At 48.7% G+C, this 21,320-nt stretch overlaps 1 protein-coding gene across 2 annotated transcripts; it reads right to left on the reverse strand.

The window, feature by feature from the left end:
* Positions 1-777: 777 nt before the first annotated feature.
* Positions 778-16,475, reverse strand: RAB7B (RAB7B, member RAS oncogene family; the record flags this gene model as incomplete). Of its 2 annotated transcripts, XM_082856344.1 has the most annotated exons (5): positions 778-858; positions 6,142-6,267; positions 14,810-15,025; positions 15,749-15,875; positions 16,423-16,475. In XM_082856344.1, 5 exons carry the CDS (start codon positions 16,473-16,475, stop codon positions 778-780), a joined length of 603 nt encoding a protein of 200 aa, XP_082712470.1. The 2 variants fall into 2 exon arrangements, with proteins under 2 accessions (XP_082712470.1, XP_082712471.1); XM_082856345.1 differs by lacking the exon at positions 6,142-6,267.
* Between the last annotated feature and the right edge of the window lie 4,845 nt (positions 16,476-21,320).

Consider the following 21,320-nt stretch of genomic DNA (forward strand, 5'->3'; position numbering starts at 1 on the left):
AAAAATACTTGTTGAAAGAATAGTAAATGTATCGCAACAAGAGCAACTGAGATTCAAGCAGAGGTTCTGGTCTTCAAAACCACACTGACGTGGGCAGGGCACATGCAACTCCCATTTGACAGATGAATAAGTTGAAGCTCAAAGAGAGTTATGGGAGTTGCCTGAGCACCAGCAGGGAGAAATGCACCAGTCCCCGGTGGGTTTTTCCTGCGCTCCCTCAGTCCTGCATTCTGGAGGGGACAAACAGGGGGTGTCCCAGGCCTGAACAGCTGCTGCCAGGGGTTGAGGTAGACCCTCACTCCCTGGCCCCGGTTACGAGGGAGCCTGAGCTGCACCCTTGTCCAAAGCTGTGCTGTGCCTCTTGGGGGTGGTGGTGGATGGGCTGAGGAAGGCCAGTCCATAGGAGAATATAACAGGACTGCAGAGAGAGCGGCCTGTCTGCAGAGATGTGCATTCTAGAGCAGGGGTGTGGCTGGGAAGGGAGTGTGGCAAGAAAGCTGGAGTCCGCGAGGGAATCGTGACTCTTCTGGGGTTTGGCTGTGACATCCGGAGTTTCATCCAGGCTCAAGGGCCCAGCCCCGGCCTCTCTACACTCAGCCTGAGGCAGGGCCGCCCTCTGGTTCTGGGTCCAGTGCAGATGCGAGGGATTCAGGGCTCTGGCCGCAGAGCCTGGACTGCCATCTGAGCTTGGGCGGGCAGTGGGGCTGGTGGGGGCCCAGGATGACCAGGCCCTGCGCGTGCTCTGTCCCTGGTTGTGCAGAGCGGGAGTCTGGAAAGTCAGCAGCAACTGCTCTTGGACTGGTCTTCTGGTGAGAGCTTGATGGAGTCTGTGAGGTAATTCTCCAAGACGCTTCGATACTGGAGAAGGAAAAGAGGAGTCAGCGTTCGCATCCTGGCAGGCAGAGCTCCACCTGCCCTCTATTTCTTTTTTTTTTCTTTTTTTTTTTTTTTTGCAGTATGCGGGCCTCTCACTGTTGTGGCCTCTCCCATCGTGGAGCACAGGCTCCGGACGCGCAGGCTCAGCGGCCATGGCTCATGGGCCCAGCCGCTCCGCGGCATGTGGGATCTTCCCGGACCGGGCCACGAACCTGCATCCCCTGCATCGGCAGGTGGACTCTCAACCACTGCGCCACCAGGGAAGCCCTTTGCTTCTTGTAGAGCCCCCATTTCTCACCCGCTCCCTGGTAGGGTGTCCGGGCCAGCAGAGCACCAGCTACCCTTAGTCAGCCGGGAGGATGGGCCTTGAGTAGCCCTCAGCAAATTCTTTGGAGCTATTAGAATTTTATTTGTTATATATATATTTTTTTTCATTAGGAAAGATTAGTGCTGGGGAGTCAGGGGCAGTGTCTCCCAATGAAAGCCTGTCCCTCTGGGGATGTCTCCACACCCCAGTTCCATCTTCCCCTCCGCGGGGGAGGATCCTAGCCCACTGCTGGCAGAGCCGGCCCAGCGCACCACAGGCCTTCCCCAGCCCCTCACCCTGAAAGAGCAGAGTCCTCCCCTGAGTTTCCTGAGGCTCCTTCCCCCAGCACTGCCCAGGTCTGCTGTGCGGGCTCGGGGCTGCACCGCCCGGGACGCCATCCAGTCCTCCAGCTGGCCCCATCTGCAGGGCCCACTCGCTCCACTGACACTCTGAGCCTCACAGGGAGAGATGAGGGGGAGTAAAGCATTGCTGTTTAAGTCCCTTTTTAAGCTGACTGATCCACTTCTCCCAGAAAGACAGGCTTTTGAAAAGATTCTCTTATTTTTTGTGTTTTCCTGGTCCCCCTCTCACCATAAACATCAAAGAGACCTTGCCTGGGATCAGGAACTCTCCCAGCTGGGTCTTTTGGACCCAGGGGGCAGGGCCTGTTGATTCATCACCCCTGAGTATGCCTCACCCTCACGTCCACAGAAGGCCCAGCTGGGATCATGAACAGAACCTGTGCCTTGTCCTCGATGCCAGGCTTTGGGAGGGAGAGTCTAAGCTGAGGGCTTTCTGAGCTGCTTTGCACTTTATTCGAGGAAAAAACAATGCTGCCTTTGAAGGTGTGAGAAACGCCCTCGTTCATTACACACCGGCAAAGCCTGAGGTCTTCATGCCCGCTCTCTTCACCCAATAAGAATCACATCCTCCCCAGGTCCAAGTCAGCCCTGAGCTCTTCCCATTTATGACATCATTTCACTCGATAATGGCATCATCTCCCTCCTCAGGTTTCCTGCAAACCTTCCAAGTCACTGGCAGTCCATTATTAGATTTCCTGTGTAATTCTTTTCTCCAGACCCCAGTCATCTTAGCAAGTATGTGCATGTCTAACTGTAAAGTAACACCATAGTGTCCTAATGGATCATTTCAGTGGGGATGTGACTGTGGGAGTCTGCCCCTCCAAGCCTGGTCACCTCATAGCCCTGACTTTAGATCCTACATCCTGAGGACCTCATAAAAGTCCTATAATTTCACTAAGCTTGCCTGCCTGTCAGCCTGCTTCCCTCCCGGATGTGGCAAGTGTGTCTTTCTCTAATTAATCCAAAAGGAACCGGCCTCCATGCTGCAGCTCACGCCGGGCCCCAGCAGGGATGGTATTGCCAACTTGGTAAGAGCAAAATCCCTTCATCCCAAATCCCCCAAAGCAGGTGGGTGTCCCTTCTTTGATTATGAGGGCATCCTTAATCATATTTTGGAATAACTAAATACCCTAATCCTTGAAAGTGGCCAGATTGGGAAACTAAAGTAACTAGCTACCTTCTCTCCTTTCAAAATGTAAACCGAGTACCTCTTCTGGTGCTCTACCTGTAAGCTGCTCTTTCCATCCAGAGCTCACTGCAGAACTCAGACATTCCAAGGAACCTCAAGGAACCCCAGATGCCATGTGCTCCATTGCCTCCTCCTCTTGTGACACTTTTGCTTTCCCCTCTCTTTTCTATCTTGGTCTATAGCATCACTAATCAATCATCCCTCCGTTTGCCAAGCTAGAAACCTCGGTATCAACCTCAACAGCTCCTGATTCCTTCTCTCCTACATTTGATCATCATCAATCCCTGACGGTTCTCCCTCCAAAGTCTCTTTAATCTACCCCGTCCTTGCCGTCTTCATCCTCTCATGCCTGGACCTTTCTGAATCACCCATCAAGCGCATCCTCCCTGCAGCATGAAACTTCCCTGCTGAAAGCCCTTAGCCATAGCTTTCATTTAAAAATAGCTACCTTTTATTTAATGCCTTCTCTGTGCTACCATATTATTTTATTTAGCCCTGGCAACAACCCCATGAGGAAGATACTATTACTTGTACTTTAAAGGGAAGGAAGTGATGGCTTAGGGGAGGCTGTATGACTTGTCAGGGACACAGTGAGTAAGAGGTAGAGCCAGGAAATAAGCCAGACCCACCTGGCTTCAGAGCCCAGCTCTTCCCACCCCAGGCTGCGGCTCCCTCCTTATTCTAGCAGCACCTCTCACATCTTCCTCTCCAAATACTCTGGGCTGGTGTGAATGAGCACATGACCTCCCTGGGAAGGAGGGGAGAGCTACTTGTAGGAAATGTCCTTGAAAACTCCTGTTTGATTTTAAAGTATAGATTTGGAAACTCCAGTTTCACCTTAAAAATCCGTGTGAGTTTTTACATTCAGTGCTCCAGTAATTATGTTCATTTTAGGGTGAAATGTTTCCCTTCCAGATTTATGAATAATAGAGACATTGCTGGAGGATGCGCCCTGCTGGCCTCCAGGCCCCTGTGTGCCCTGGGAGTCTGGTAGCGGGTCTAGAGGTCATGGGCCTACAGCATGAAGTCCAAGGTCTGGTTGGGGCTCACCAGGCCTTCATGGTCTGGTGCTGTTGGCATTGAGAGCCCCATCGCTCACTTCGGCCCAGCGGCCCCACTTCCCTCCATGCCACGGTTCTTCCTCTTACAGACGGAGCCCACAGTGGTCCCTCACGTGAGCCCTGTGGACTCACGCCTGGGCCTCTGCCATGCCCTTCTCTACGCCCTTCTGCGGCTCTTGCTTGTGCTTTCAACGGCCTACCGTGTCCCCCACGCAAACTGCATATGACCTTTCAACCTCCAACTCACACGTCACCTCTCTGGGCAGGCATCCTTGCCCGCCCTCGCCACCAGCACCTCTGAGTCACCTCGATGCCTTGGCCGTGTCCCCTCCCCGCCCCAGCCCATGGCACCTACCTCACTCCATGACAGTCTATCTGTTTTCTTTTTTCTTTTGTAAATCTATATGTTTTGTCTTTCCATTATGGCCTATTACAGGATATTGACTACAGTTCCCTGTGCCATACAATAGGACCTTGGTGTTTCTCCATTCTATATATACGAGTTTGCATCTGCTAGTCCCAAACTCGCAATCCTTCCCTCCCCTCCCCCCTCCCCCTTGGCAACCGCAAGCCTGTTCTCTCTGCATGACCTCCGGTTTTGGATGCCTTCCTCCTTTACCTGACCGTGGGGCCACTGAGGTCCACATCTCCAGCCCTAGCCTGACAACCCCAGAACGTTTATGGGATGGAATTATTTCCATCTTATGAGGAAATTGAGGCTCAGAGAAGTCATATGTCTTGCCCAGGGGTCCACTTGAAAGCATGAGGGCGGGATCAAACCCAGGTCAGTCCGACTGCGGGTATCACACCCGTGACCGCCAAACTTCTCATCGGTAAATTTCCCCCATCGTTGTGAGGGACTGACACGGGGTCGCCAATCCATTCTTTTGCCAAGTAAGGACAATGGAAAAAAAAAACAAGCAGACAAACTACCACCCACTCACATCACTGTGTCATAAAAGTGACACAGCAGGAAGGACATAGTTTCAAGAATGAAGGACACTCCTTCTCCAGAAAGGACAGTTGCTAACTACACACAGACACTGGCTGTGGGCTGAGGGAGCTTCCCCGTGACCGAGCACTTGGCAATCACTGCACTGTGTTTGTGGAGGATCAGTGATCACGTATCACGCCATGAGGTCAAACAGCATCCCTCACCTTCCAGGGACGGCATGAGCAGGCACACCTGTATCACCGACTGTGTGATAGAGCAGCACTTCTTGACCATGTGCTACAGATAGACACCCCTCTTCTCCCTTTTAACATGACACAGTGAGGGCTGGGGGCCAGGAGGGGAAGCATGAATAATAGCACATGGGGGCAAACTCTGAGATGCAGGCAACGGGGTGTAAGGGTGGCAAGCTCGAGCCCTCGCCCTGGACAGCTGCTAGGGGTGGCTGCTGTCCCTCTCCGTTGTGGACAACCCACAGGGCAGGGCCAGGCAGACCCGTGACAGCAGGCCCTTCCACAGAGGGGAGCCCTCCGACTACCCATCCTCATTCGCTCCTTTCCTCAATTCAGAATCACTGCCGTGATGAGCTTCTCCCCACTTCCAAGAAGCCCACCTTGATTGCATATGGCAGAATAATGAAACGTGCTGAGCCCCTCCCTGTGCAAATCTCTCACGGACCCTCTTCAGAGTTTCTGAACTCTATATCAGAATGGCATTAAAACCCTGCTAATACTTCCAGGTGACCTCCGATCTTCCTCTTCTCTCTCCCCCTTCTCTCCCCTGCAGTGTGGGCTGTGTGTCCCTCCTCTGGGGCCCCATCACCAGTCCTTGCCCACCATACAGTGCCTGCACTGCAGCCACTCCTGTGCCGATCTGTCTCCCTTATGAGAGCAAGGGACCTCGGAGCCCTGGACGGGACCTGACACACGTGACATACTCAACACATGCTTGTTGAGAGACTACACCAAGTGGTCTACATCTATCCATCATTTTGATTGGAGGATGTCAGCAACTCCTGCAGGCTTCCTTATTCCACTTGGACCAATACTTGGCACCTTGGGGCTTCTCCCCCGTCAGTGAGGACTGAACTAGAGCATTACTTCTCAAACTCTTACTAAATTAGAGTCTCCGGGGTGAGGTATCGAACTGTATTTTTTAGAAACTCCACAAATGGTAATCAGCCAGATTGAGGGACCACTGATGATGGAGTCTAAGGAAGCTTTATGCCTCTGGGATTCTGTGATTCCAGAATTGGAATACTGTTGAGCCCATTCAACAGCTGATTAATTAAGATGATGAGCAATCCTGTCCCACCCTCGTCCCTCCCAATATATACTTTTCTGGATGCTCCTGAGTTGCCCCATCCTAGGGGGCAGCTGGCAGCTGCCACTCACCCTTGACAGAGCCCGACTGGCCAGCATCTCGAAGGCTTGTACCACATTGATGTCATTCTTGGCACTGACTTCAAAATAGGGAATATCCTTCTCTTTACACCAGTCTTGGGCTACCTCCTGTGGCACCTGCATGAGGGGAAGAAATGATCACTGTTCCTGTGTCCCCATCTCCACCATCCCCACCATGATTATCACCATCATCACAGTCCCACCTTCCCCACCACCACTCTCATTTATTGAGAACCTTCCATGTGTCTGTAAGTTTACAGGTGTTATTATTATTTTTAAAATTAATTAGTTAATTAATTTATTTTTGGCTGCGTTGGGTCTTCGTTGCTGCGCGCAGGCTTTTCTCTAGTTGCAGCGAATGGGGGCTACTCTTCGTTGCGGTGTGTGGGCTTCTCACTGTGGTGGCTTCTCTCGTTGTGGAGGGCGGGCTCTAGGCACATGGGCTTCAGTAGTTGCGGCTCGCGGGCTCAGTAGTTGTGGTGCATGGGCTTAGTTGCTCCGTGGCATGTGGGATCTTCCTGGACCAGGGCTCGAGCCCATGTCCCCTGCATTGGCAGGCGGCTTCTTAACCACTGCGCCACCAGGGAAGCCCCACATGTTATTTTTTAACATAAGCCCATGAAGTAGCTATTGTTAGCTCCATTTTGCACATGAGGAGTCCAAGGACTGGAGTGTGTGGGGCTGAGCAGGGTTTGAATACAGGCCTGGAAGAATTAGAGCCCTCTGAACTATGCCATCTTCTTAAGGCCTACACTAGGAGCTTCTTCCTGCCATTGACTCCTTCCTCAGTCCCTTCAAAAGGAGGTGGACATAACAGACACTAGCCAGGGAGGGAGGACTTCCTTCTCCTGAGCTGGCTGACCAGGCCCATGCTGCTGGGCAGAGACTCAGGTCCCTGTTAACCCTTCTTCCTCAGGGTAGTCTTTGGAACAGTTGATAAGCTCCCACTCTGGGCCAGATACTAGGTTAGACATCTGATCATATTAACTCACTTAATCCTCTAACAACCTTGTGAAATGAGTCTTTTTAGCTTCACTTTATAGATAAGAACACTGAGCCTCAGAGAGGTTCAGCAGCTTGCCTCAGATCACACAGCTAAGGAAGGCAGAACTTGGATCCAGCCACAGCTCAGTGGTCCCATGGCATCTGCACTGCCCTCTTCAGGGCACTGCACAAGAATTCTGCTGGTCTGTCTCTCCCACCGGACTGCAGGTTTCTTGAACTCAGGGTCAGGACTTTTAGCTCTTGGCCTGGCACCATGAACCACTCAGTACAGGCTGAATGAATAAGGCTCTACCCAAATGCAAACGCCAACCACAGCTTGAGGATGTTACATTGGAGAATGCTCTGGCAGCCAGTGGGTTACTTCCAAAGACATTGGTTCCCGAGTTTAGTCTAATCAATTATTTTGGGGAAGAGGGAATGACCATATATTGATATTTGCTGTGCCTGATACTTTCTAACCATTATTTCACTTTAAGGGAGCCAAGGTTTTTCTCATGGAGAAAGAATCATTCTGCCACTTTCCTTGAACCCAGGGCAGCCAGGGGGAGATCTGAGACTGTTCCTTGTCACATTGTCTCCTGCAGGTTCTGGAAAGCCTAGCTTACTGGGATTCAAGGAACCATCACCGTCCCCCGTCTCTTTGGCCCTTGCTGTCCTGGCCTCAGCAGTGGCAGCAGGCCCCAGGGACTCATGGCTCTCTTTCACAAAGCCTCTGTTGTCCAGTGGCATTGCTCTGGTATTGTGAGGCTCGCTTCCTAAGACTGCAGGGTAGAAACTGGGGTAGCTAAGCAGCCTGCCCTTTGGGGAGCCCAGATGACACCTCTGGTCCCCCACACTCAGTCTCCCTGGAGCTGCTGCACTTCAGCAGAGCAGGGAGAGGGTCCAGGCCATGGTCTTGGCCTCTGATCTCTAAGATCCTCCTGCCTTTTGGGGCGAGGGGCCCCCGAACTGGCCACAACTGCTCTGTTCTGTGGAGCATAGACGTCCTTGATCTGGTGAACAACCAAGAAGCCTAACAGATCGGGGAAAATCCTGAACTATGTGGATGAAGAATCAAGGATGGCCAAGTTGCTGATTATTATTGTCCTTACTAGTAACACACAAATAAATAATCACTAGAAATTAACATGTTATAATAATACCCTGATGGCATCTTTGGAATCCCAAAGGTTTTGCATCTTTTAAAGTTCTTTAAAAGATCTTAGGGTGGGCTTCCCTGGTGGTGCAGTGGTTAAGAATCCAACTGCCAATGCAGGGGACACAGGTTCGATCCCTGGTCCAGGAAGATCCCACGTGCTGTGGAGTAACTAAGCCTGTGCGCCACAACTACTGAAGCCAGTGTGCCTAGAGCCCGTGCTCCGCAACAAGAGAAGACATGGCAATGAGAAGCCCGCGCACCGCAACGAAGAGTAGCCCCCGCTCGCCACGACTAGAGAAAGGCCACACGCAGCAATGAAGAGCCAATGCAGCCAAAAATAAATTTAAAGAAAGAAAGAAAAGGAAAAAAAGTTTAAAAAAAAGACTTTAGGGCAAGGACTGGACTTACCCTTCTTATTGCTCCCCCTTCTTTATATCCTACTGCCACCAGCTAATGAGCATTTTTCTGGGCACATCGTTGGTGCTCAGGAGTTGCAGTAAAAATGGAAGTAAATTGCAATGAAGTCAAGTGTCTCTGCTTCTCCAAGAGGCAGGGAGATTCTTCATATGCTATGGCATGAGAAGCTGAAGCTCAGACTGGTGCCCAAGGTCACCCAGAGACAAAGCTAGGAAGACAAGCCCACACCTACAGCCCGATGATCTCTCTGTCCCTTCTCAACCACTGACAGTGACTGGGCCTGCCCAGAGTCCGGTTATGACAGACGTTTTCTCTCACTTCTCCCCGATCATTCTCTGTCTGGTTTTTATGGAGTGATTAAATACACACTCTAGAATATCAGTTGAGATTGTGCTGCAAATTAACATTCCTTTTATATCCCTCACCTCTCCCACTCAACCTCAGAATGTCGCCCTGGGAAGAAAATGACCCACACAGCACTTTTCCCTTCCAATTCTAGTTACAGCTTCATGATTTTTAAAATCATCTTGTCTTCTTTTATTTATAAAATAACAGCTATTTATAATTTAGGCTCTGACTGTGGAAATAAACTCAGGGTGTCAGCCATGGGGACATGGGAAGTATGAAAATTTTGAAAGTGTTACTTCCATTGATTTTGTTTTGGCTGACAATATACTACTTTTTTTTTTTTTCGGTACGCGGGCCTCTCACTGTTGTGGCCTCTCCCGTTGCGGAGCACAGGCTCCGGACGCGCAGGCTCAGCAGCCATGGCTCACGGGCCCAGCCGCTCCGTGGCATGTGGGATCTTCCCAGACCGGGGCACGAACCCGTGTCCCCTGCATCAGCAGGTGGACTCAACCACTGAGCCACCAGGGAAGCCCTATACTACTTTTTAAAAATTAATTTATTTTTATTTTTGGCTGTTTTGGGTCTTTGTTGCTGTGCGTGGGCTTTCTCTAGTTGAGGTGAGCAGGGGCTACTCTTCTTTGTGGTGTGTGGGCTTCTCATTGTGGTTGCTTCTCTTGTTGCGGAGCACGGGCTCTAGGCGTGAGGGCTTCAGTAGTTGTGGCACGTGGGCTCAGTAGTTGTGGCTCGCGGGCTCTAGCACGCAGGCTCAGTAGTTGCGGTGCACGGGCTTAGTTGCTCCGTGGCATGTGGGATCTTCCCGGACCAGGGCTCCAACCTGTGTCCCCTGCATTGGCAGGTGGATTCTTAACCACTGCACCACCAGGGAAGTCCCGACAATATACTATTAACATTTTACTTTCCCTGTTACAATTTGGCTTGTTCATTAAAAGTCAGATGTTTGACAAAATTAGTCCACTTTGCAGACTTTTATTTATGATGCTTTTCCATCTCATATGCATTTAATTAATTAATTTGTTTGTTTGTTTGCCTTTGGCCACACCACATAGCATGTGAGATCTTAGTTCCCCAGTCAGGGATTGAATCTGTGCCCCCTGCAGTGGAAGCATGGAGTACTAACAACTGGACCGCCAGGGAATTCCCTAATGTGCATTTATTTTTGCGGTACGCGGGCCTCTCACTGTTGTGGCCTCTCCTGTTGCGGAGCACAGGCTCCAGATGTGCAGGCTCAGCGGCCATGGCTCACGGGCCCAGCCGCTCCGCGGCATGTGGGATCTTCCCAGACCGGGGCACGAACCCACGTCCCCTGCATCGGCAGGCGGACTCTCAACCACTGCGCCACCAGGGAAGCCCCTATTTATTATTTTTTCCTTTTTTCTTTTTCTTAACCTCTTTATTGGAGTATAATGCTTTACAATGGTGTGTTAGTTTCTGCTTTATAACAAAGTGAATCAGCTTTACATATACATATATCCCCATACTTCATATGCATTTAAAATGATCAATTGTGTGTGTTAAGATTAGTGTATGATACATCTTAAACCAATCAAAAATAACAAAGAAAACATAATCCCAATGTTATGAATCAGCAGTAAGTTAGAAACTGCCTGAGTGTAGAGCAAAGAATTCACGTCCTAGTGAATAAATTCCTTGCAGCATAGATGCTAGCAGAACTGTTCTTTCCAATAAACTAATTTTTTTTCACTTTTACCTTGTGTAGAAGGTGTAGGGGTTTTAAGAAAAATCTAAGTCAGTAATTTCTTTAAAATTATCCTGGTGAGGTATTGATTGATTGATTGTGGTAAAATATACATAAACATAAAATTTACCATTTTAACTATATTTAAGTGTACAGTTCAGTGGCATTAGTACATTCACATCTTTGTGTAACCATCACCACTGCTCATTTCCACAGCTTTTTCATCATCCCACATCTAGCATATATGTTTTAAATATTCATTTTCGTTTTGTTAAGTAGGAAGAGCTTCCCGATCTTCCCAGCCCACACCTTGGAGATATTAAATTAAGGAGGGTAACAGTCACTTCCATGTATTAAGATTGCCACGTGCTTTGTAGGCATCATTGCCTATAATCCTCATGAAATCTGAGTCTGGTCTCTATTTCACAAAGAAGCTGGAACTGGCCAAGGACACACACGAATTTGAGCCTGAATTTGAGCCCAGAGAAGGTGCCCCTTCCGGTGGCCCTTAGCTCTTATCCACTCAACCCTATGCAAGCGGGGAGCATCTCCAGCCTGGATCTCCAAGCCCAGGGTGTGCCTCTCAGCAACTGGCGGTGTCCCCTGCTGGGTCTGTGCCGTTTGAGGGCAGCCGCTTCCCAGCCTCACCTCTGGCTCCACGATCCTGGGTCTCTGGACTGAAGTCCCTCTGCTCTCCCCACTTCCAGTTCCTCCTCTCCACTTCCCTGTGCTCATTTCATGGCTGCGAGCACTTCCTTACCTCTGTTCCTCCTGCCTCCCTTCAAGCCCTTCCCTTGTCACCCTCTCCAGTGCGGGTTATTTCCACACCCTACTCAGTACAGACCCCAGAGACCTGGATGGGCTTGCCTGGGTCTTTGCTGCTTCTTTCAAACTTTTATTCTTCCTCTCTCTGCAGAACAAAGCTCATCTCCCTGCAGCTGGGATTGGACCCCCTCTACCCCTCTGAGTCGTCACCTATGCCTCCCATCCTGCCAGGTACCCCCTGGTTCACTGAACACTTGCAATCTCGTGAAGCTTCCTCTGCATGCAGCCCCCAACGCTCACGAGAGCCTCACACTTCCTTCCCCTGTAGCCGTCTTCACCTTCTCTCCACTCAGCCTCTCCTTCCCAGGCCCAGACCCAGGGCCTCCATTGTCTGGTCTCCTTTCCCCTCCCTCCTTCTGCCCTGTTCCTCAACCTCTGACAGCCTCCTGGTTCTTCAGCCTCTTCTTGTCTCTCCTCTTTCCTCCATGGGTTCTCAGTGAGTCCCCTTGCAGCTCTGTTCTTCAGCTGCTCTTGTCTGGAAAGACCTTCCATCAGGTCCCTGGCTTTTACCCCATGTACCACTGTTGCAGAAAAACACAACATAGACTCCACTTCAAACTCCTGGCCTCCTGAGCCCTTGGTGTCACCCATCAGTTCTGGTCTTTGTCCTTGACTAGCCCCTTCACCCGTTGCTCTGCCCATCAGCTCTGGTCTTTGTCCCTGACTAGCCCCTTCACCCGTTGCTCTGCCCATCAGCTCCGGTCTTTGTCCCTGACTAGCCCCTTCACCCGTTGCTCTGCCCATCAGCTCTGGTCTTTGTCCCTGACTAGCCCCTTCACCCGTTGCTCTGCCCATCAGTTCTGGTCTTTGTCCCTGACTAGCCCCTTCACCCGTTGCTCTGCCCATCAGCTCTGGTCTTTGTCCCTGACTAGCCCCTTCACCCGTTGCTCTGCCCATCAGTTCTGGTCTTTGTCCCTGACTAGCCCCTTCACCCGTTTCTCTGCAGAGTGACTGGCACAGCTTCACCATGATTCTTGAGACTCCTCCTGGGCTCCCTTCTCAACAGAAGATGGTGCCTCTTATTTCACTGAGGAAATGTCGGACTCTCAGTCTTGAACTCCCTTGACTGCCCACCCCACGACTTGCAGGTATGTGAAGCAAGATGTGAAATGGAAGCTTTGGCAGAGACACTACAGTGTGATCGATGCCAGGTATCTAGTTGGTTGGGAGACAGACCACCCCTGGGACCGTGCACATTTCCAAAGGTTCATGATCAAGAATCTGCTAGATGACTCTAACACCCCGGCATGGAATAAAAGGATTGAAAAGGAGGTTAGAAAGGATTTTTTTGGGGGGGCGGAGAGTTGTGTTGGGGGGACACCCCTCCCAAGAGGGAGACCATGTAAGGCCTCACCTCTGGCCAAAAGAGGCCACTTGGAAAGGTTAACATATGACCCCTGGAGCTTGGTGGCTACAGTGGATTGGTATCTGATTGCATCTGAGGGATTTAAGGCAAAAGGCAACAGGGCAGAGAGAGGACAGACTGCACTGAGAACGAATTACCCTTGGCCCTACAATGGAGCCAGAATGCATGGGTGTGCCTTATGAAAGAGAGGCAGGCTCCACAGAGAGCTAGCCAGCCTGGAGCTGTTGTAAACCCCATCAGGAAGAGTGTCTGCAGGAGGAGGGGACCCCATGGAGTGGAGGATGGCTCTTAAGCTCCTACATTAGGAGTTTAGGAAGAATATGCAAGACCCTTGTCAGGGGAGGTACAGTTAAATGTTCCCAGTGGAGGCTTCTTAGGACCCAAAGGAGTAACCCACCAAGAGACAGCTTGAAATACCTGTTGGGTCCGGAGAGCACAAACTATCTTAAGACAGTACCAGTCAAATAAGGGTGTTTTCGCTTCTCCTGACCTCTTATCCCTCTTTTTGCTTCATTCCTGATGGGGTCTGAAACCAAAATTATCCTGAGAAGGGGAGGAAGTGTGGACACATAAAGTTGGCAATGAGATGCCCCTCCTAGACCACAGTGTTCTCACTTGCAGCTGGCCCCAGTGGAAAGAAGAGAGACCTCTTGGCTGTGAATGAACTTAGGACTTTGATTCTTATTTGAGATTGGATATTTGTAATTAGAGAATTGACACTAAATTTGCAACCTGAAGTTACCATAGAATTGATGACTTCTAGATTTCTATTTCCAGCACAGACTTCTCCTTTGACGTTTCATTCTTATGTGTTCTAAAGCTTACTGGTCATTCCCAATTAGTTGTTCTCCAAGCTCCTCCAACTCAGCGTGTCAGAACCAAACTCCTCTCTCTCTCTGAACAAGAGGCTCTTCTTTATGGTGGTAATAGTTTAGTTGGAAGCACCACCGTCCATTCATCCACCCACCCATCCACCATTCCAAATGATGCCTCAGTTCTCCTATCACTTTTCTCCATTTGAACACTTGTGAAAATGTGGTTCAAATATGAACCCCATTTATTTTCTCTATTTGAAACACTAAGACAACTTGTTCAGATGCTCTTTTTGGTGTCCTTTGGGCTTTGTTTGGCACAAGAGCATCTTTTATAAATTGTCTACTTTTATTCTTTTCTCATTAGTAGGCAACGATGAACAGAGCTCTACTCAATGCCACTGCAGTGGTAAACACCTACATAAGTGTGGTCACCGCAGCCATGGAGCAAGCAGATCATTTGTCAAGTGGCTGGCCAGGTGATATAGAATATGCTTAAGCTAATAAGAAATAAATACTGTATTACTACTTCCCCAGAAAATTTGTAGTTTCAAGAATTCATAACTGCAGACCCCCTATCTGACCCTGGGTAGAAATACTGTTCTACAGGTTAATTCAAATCCCACCTGCCTACTTCTGATGCCTTCATTCTTCCATCCCCTGTCTCTAGACAAAATTGCCTTCGGCTCTCGGCTCACATCATTCTATTTCTTACCTTTGTTCTTGCTGTTTCTTCAGCCTGGAACCCATTTCCTTATAGGAAGCCCTTTCTATACTCTGGACTTAAGTAGATAGATGCCCTTTCACTGTGGTCCCCAAATATCCAAGGTGTATCTCTATGATTGCTTATGATTTATCTTATTGTATCATAAGTGTCTTTAAATTATCTGCATCCATTACTAGACTGTGAAATTCTTAAGGTAAGGACTCTGCCTGATTCAACTCTGTATGTGTGGGACTTAACTCAGTGCCTGGCATAGAGCCAGTCCTCACATGTTTGGTAAATGAATGAATGAATGAGTCAGCGGTACCTGTCGGTCTGCCAGATCGATCTTGTTCCCCAGCACCACCATGGGGTAGGACTGCTCCATTGGAATGGTTTTGGCCAGAACATCATCCCTCCAGGTTTCCAGGGCTTCAAAGGTCTCCAGGTCAGTGACATCAAAAGCCAGGATGCAGCCATCAGAGCCTTTGTAGAAGGTAGACACCATGGAGCGGAATCGCTCCTGTCCTCCTGTGTCCCAGATCTGGAGGGGAAGAACAGAGGCTCCATGGGGCTGTGATGAGTGGCTGAAGGTATGCCCAACGAGGTCACATCATGTCAAAGCTTCCTTTTCTGGGTAGGGGGCAGATAGCCCTGGCACAGGTGCACGAGGTCCTTTCACACATGGCCATCACACACCCTGTCACCCATGTACACTATAGAATCTCTGCAGTAATATTTAACATTCCAAGAGTACTTTCACATCTGAGTCCTCATTTTCCACCTGGGGCATCAGGACAGTCGTTGTTCTTCCACCTGATAGATTTGGACCTTGGGAGTGACTTGCCCAAGTCCACTTGGCAAGTTTTCCAGGGAACCTGAGCCTTAGGGTGGGGCCTCTTAATTCTGGATTAATGCTCTTCCTTCTAGATCAGGGATCAGTAAATTTTTCCGTAAAGGGACATATAGTAAATAACGTAGGCTTTGCAGACTATACACCGTCTGTTGCCACTACTCAATTCTGCTGTTGTACTGTGAAAGCAACTAAAGAGACCGTGAGTAAACAAATGGGCAGGGCTGTGTTCCAATAAAACTTTATTTTCAAAAGCAGATGGCAGACCAGATTTGGCCCATGAATTAAAGTTTTCTGATCTATGCTCTAGACTCTTCTAGCTCCTGGTGCACATTGCTGTGTGAGTGGCCGTCCAGGGAATGTGGGGTGATATTCAGGTGTGTATGTTGAAGAGGGAATGAGAGGACAGCTCACCTGTAGCTTCAAAGTTGTGTCATCCAGTATGATAATCTTGGAGAGGATGCTAGCTCCCAGTGTGGTCTGATAGTCCTCGTAAAATGTCTTGTGCACGAATCGGTGGAGGAGGGAAGTCTTTCCAACACTAAGGAAAAAACCCAGACACATGTGGAGACACACACACACACACACACACACACACACACACACACACATATCCATACCTTTCTCAACATCTTACCATGACCCTCTCACCACTGTCTCTCTCTGAGATTTTGAATTTCTAACATTTGCAGTTTGAGTAGCTTGCTAATACTAGGGAATGGACACAAGAAGCAGGGACCAAAGTGAGCAGAGAAGTTTGCAGAGAGCTGAGTGCCTCACAGCAAAGGTTCAGGTCTTTCCTGAATGTGGCAGGAGGTAGGAGGGCAGAGAGATGCTAAATGGCTTGCCTAATTCACACACCTAGTTACTGCAGAGTTAAGTGCAGAGCTGGGGTCAGAAACCAGGTAGCCTGACTCCCAGTCTCTTTCTCCCATCTCAGCTCCCTTCCCTGGGGTGGAATGCCCTCCCTGGTGCCACTCTGAATCAGAAAGGGACCCATGCAAGGTGGGAGCACATACAGGACGTCTCACTGTTCTTGGGTAGGGGCTTCTTCCCAACCCCCAGACCCCGAGCTGAACTTGGCTTACCCCAGGGCTCCGATGATGATGAGCTTGAGGTCCACCTTCTTCTGAGGATTCATGGAGGGGCTTCAGAGCCTGTAGGGAAACAGAAGTCATCTACATGCTGGCCAGAGTAACCCTGTGGCCATTGTCACTGGGGCTGGTCTCTACTTTCCCCTCGTCATGTGCAGAACTCTGTCCTGGGATCGGATGGGTTTGTTCTCCAAAAGAGGCGGATGACTCAGCAACCCTTACACACCCACCTCCTCACCCCCCCGGGGGTCTCTCTGAGGCTGGAAGGATGGTGGCCCCGCCCTGTAGGACAGGCACACCTCTTACCTTTCAGCTCTACCAACCCCGTGGAGCACCAAGGCTGGACTGGACTGAACAGAGGCCTCGCAGGCAGCCTGTGTTCCAAGCCTGGAGCCAGGGATGGAGGGAAGAGGAGATGGGGGTGGGACAAGGGGTCCATTGTTAGGACTGCTGAGAGGCTTTGGATGGAAGAGTGGCCTTCCTTCAGCCCGAGGTGTTGCTGCATTGGCAGAATCAAAAGGCTCTTCTCTAATGCAGCTGGTGGGGGTGTAACTGGTACATGTTTCTGGAAAGCTGCTTGGCAGTAAGTATTGAGAGCCTTAAACATGTCCCTGCCCTCCACTTCTAGGAATTTGTCCTAAAAACATAATCTGAAACGCAGGCAAAGCCTCTTGTTCAAGAATGTTCTTTCCCAGTGTCATTTATAAACATCCAACAATAAAGAAAAAAAAATCATGGCACACGATGAACTATTAAGCAGTCATTAAAATGGAGTTTGTGAGCATATTGTAATAACGTGGGAAAATGCTTACACCACAGGATCTAAATGAAAAACAGAAGACGCTAAACTGTACATACCATACCGCCCCCCCAAGCATTGAAATGAATTCCTACTTGCATGGAAAAAGATCTAGAAAGAAATATATAAAAAACATAAGTGGTTAATTCTGGGCGGTAGGAAACTATGATTTTAACTTTGTTCTCTATACTTTTTAGTACGTTCCAATTTTTTTTAACAACACACATGTAAAACATGTATTGTTCCTATAAGAGAAAAATACTTGTATGTCTGTTTTATACATATAAATTATATATGTATATCTATTGTGATTATTAACAAGATAAAGCAAAACTGTCTCAGGGAATTATGCTTAACTGGCTCCTTGGTTCTACCCTTACGCGCACACATATATATACTATTCCCAACTCCTGGGTCTTCTGACCTTGGATGCGGTAGATGCATTGAGTTAACCTTGATCTGACTCTGCCTGGTTGAGGTAGCAAAAGTTGGTCAGCTTGAACTTGCCTGGTACTGGGAAAAAGCTCTCAATTGGACGTCCTGAGGTTTTGGTTCTAATTCTCACTTTGCCACTGTGTGACCTTGGGCCAGTTACTTCCCCTCTTTGAGTCTTGGCTTTCCAACTAGAGGATGAGCCATCTGGGCCCCAAAGACCCAAGGCCCCTCCTGGTTGAAAAATGCTTTATCTACTGGAGTGTAACTGACTGGGCCACGAGAGCCTTGCCCAGGGCAAAAGACAAAGCAAATAGGAGCCCACTCCAGGGAGTCATCAGGGGAGAAAGAAAAGGGGGGAGTGATTACAGCAGAGAGAAAATGTCAAGTGCCCCGGCAGAGGCCCCAAGAAACTGCTGTGAGAATTCAGGGCTGGGGGAGAAGCTGCCAATCCAACTAGGCCCTGAGGAAATGACACAGGTAGTTGGGGGTGATATTTCCAAGGAGGAAATGAAATATCAAAGCTCTGGGAACAGGGGAGTGGAGAAGGTGGATGGTTTGCTTCAGGGAAGGGTGAGGCGAAGAGTGTGGAGAGAGAAAAGCCTAGAAAGGAAGCAAGATTAAGATGGGTCATGAATACAGACCAAGGATTCTGTCATTCATTTATTCATTCGTCAAACATTTCCCACACTTCAGACAGGCAGAGGAAGAGAATTCAAAGTATTAACAGGGGCTGGTATTTTGTAATGGGTGTCACCGCCCAGAAGGAAACCAGCCAAGGGAGAAGTGACTCAGAAGCTTCTGAAAGGCATGTGTCTCTAAGCATCAGTTACCAGTCGGGAAGGGGAGCAAGGGTGAGCTCTTTCCTAAAGGCTTGGGTACAACCCGCTAACTTAGCCTCAAAAGCCAATAGAGTGCCCTGGAAAGGGAGTCAGAACAAAAGGGAGGCAGGGGAAGTGGGAAGGGAACCAGCATTGGCTGAGCACCTGCAGGGGCTGCTCTGTAGGGCTTAGGAAATCATGAGCTATGAGATGAGTACAACGGGGGCTCAGAGAAGCCAAGTCACTCATAACTCACCTAAGGCCCCACAGGTAGTATACGGATGAGCTAATGTGTGAGTCAAAGGCCAGAGAAGGCTGCTCTGTGCCATGTTGCCCCCTGACGTCCTGAGTTTGAACCGTAGAATCTGTGTGCACAGGATCTAGGGCACTGGGCTCAGGTTTGGTGAACCCCAACAAAACCCTGGTAGAGCTGTAGGGGATCGAGAGAAAGGCAGCCAAAGGGACAAGAGCCACAGTGGAAGCCAAGGGAATGGGCTGCTGAACAGGAGCTGTCGTGTGTGGACTGACCACAGGGGTCAAAAGAGCATCCTGAGGCAGAGGGGAGCAGATTCACACGTTGCCATGCGGAGTTGTCAACGCTCACACTATAAGCTAAGGTTTACTCGCCTGGTGGTGTTGTAGAGCACTTTGCGAATATGCAAATAAACATATCATAGGGAGGTTAATAAATGGATACATTATTATACTACATTTAACACACATAGTACATTATTATAATGCATTTATGGCACTAATTAAGGGCTCAAGAAACGTTAGCACACAGAAATATCTTGTGGGATTGATACTACTCTTATCTCTGTTTTACCACTGAAGAAACAGGTGTTTAGAGAAGTTAAGTATGTAGTTCATCTCTAAAAGCACGGTCTGTAAGTGGCAGAACTGTGACTTGAATACAGGCCTGACTCCAGAGATCACGCTCTTAGCCGCTAGGTCCTATTTACCACCTTCTGTGAAACTAGAATGAGGATCACACACCCTGCCACTGGTGCCCCTGTCGGAGAGTCTTGGGGGCTGGATGGTTCGGGTTTGACATGGTGCAGCAGAGCTGGTGTGCGTATGAAGGGAAAGCTGGGGTTGAGGGCGGGGTAGGTGGAAAGTGCATGCGTATAACAGAGGATCGATATCCACTATGTGTAAAGCACTCTACAGACAATCAAAGACAACACAGAACATAAAAGCAGGCAAAGAATATGAATAAGTAACCAGTAGAGATCTTATAAATGATAAGTAGTAACCTTTGGGAGACACTTAAACTTACTAATTTTTAAGGACATGCAAAGTTAAAAAATACCACTTTTTTACCCACCAGAGTGGCAAAAATTCAAAAGATTGATGATAATATTTAGTGTTGACAAGTGGGTGGGGGAAAACTCTTGTTTACTGCTGATAGACTCTGAATTGGCACTGTCTTTTTTGGACAGCAGTTTGACAGTATCAAAATTTAATATGCATATACCCTAGATTCTAATTCTAGGAGTCTATCCAGCAGAAATACACATATGCTCAAACATACATTTTTACAGAGATAATTGCTGAAGAACATTGTAACCTAAGTGTCCATCAATAAAAGACCCTTGGCATAAATTATGATCCATACATACTCTGAAATACTAGGCAGTTTTTAAATGAGTGAAGTAATGAAGTGGAAAAATATGACAATTTAAGGGAAAAAAATCACTGAACATTTTGTATAGTATGATCCCAATTGTATAAAAACAACAACCCTGTGTGTGTGACTATATGTTTAATATTATATGTATGCTTGTCCTGCAATACATAGAAAGCTATGGATAGATACTAAATGATTAATAGGAGGTGGGGAAAGGTAGATTAGAGGCAAGGAGCTATTGTTTTATTCTATATATGCCTTGTGTTAAAATTTGTTACACAAGTCTAAGTTGTTATTGTAATTAAAAATATCGAATAGGGCTTCCTTGGTTTCTTAACAGCGGTTAAGAATCCGCCTGCCAATGTAGGGGACATGGGTTTGATTCCTGGTCCAGGAAGATCCCACATGCCACAGAGCAACTAAGCCCGTGAGCCACAACTACTGAAGCCCATGCGCCTAGAGCCCGTGCTCCGCAACAAGAGAGGTCACCGCAATGAGAAGCCCGTGCACCGCAACGAAGAGTAAACCCCGCTCGCCGCAACTAGAGAAAGACTGTGCACAGTAACGAAGACCCAATGTAGCCAAAAATAAATAAATAAATATTTTTTAAAAATAAAAAAAGCCTGGTGAGGATTTTTCAGTGTATGTGGCATGAACTCCAGTTTCCTAGCTTAAATTCCTGGAATTCCTCACTACGTCTAAAATATATACATATATATCAAATAAAGACAACATTTCTTTTTTTTTTTTTTTTTTTTTTGCAGTACGTGGGCCTCTCACTGTTGTGGCCTCTCCCGTTGCGGAGCACAGTCCCCGGATGCGCAGGCCCAGCGGCCATGGCTCACGGGCGCAGCCGCTCTGCGGCATGTGGGATCCTCCCAGACCGGGGCACGAACCCGTATCCCCTGCATCGGCAGGCGGACTCCCAACCACTGCGCCACCAGGGAAGCCCAACATTTCTTTATAAAGAGCAGGTGGAAGGATGGCAGCCCAAAGACATCTGAGTGTGACTTCCTGACAGGACAAGTCACTTTTGTGTCTGGGGCAGGAGAGAGAGGCTTCCTGGGACTCCGGAGTGATCATGAGTTTTGGAGTCAGAGTTTTCATCCCACCTCCATATATTTGTGACCTTGGGAGAGTTTCTTAACCTTGGTGAGTCTGTTCTCTTGTGGGTAAAATAGACATCACTCATGGCTGTGGCTGATTCTGC

The sequence above is a fragment of the Leucopleurus acutus genome, assembly GCF_964270905.1.
Source record: "Leucopleurus acutus genome assembly, chromosome: 2".
In the NCBI taxonomy this organism is placed as follows: Eukaryota; Metazoa; Chordata; class Mammalia; order Artiodactyla; family Delphinidae; genus Leucopleurus; species Leucopleurus acutus.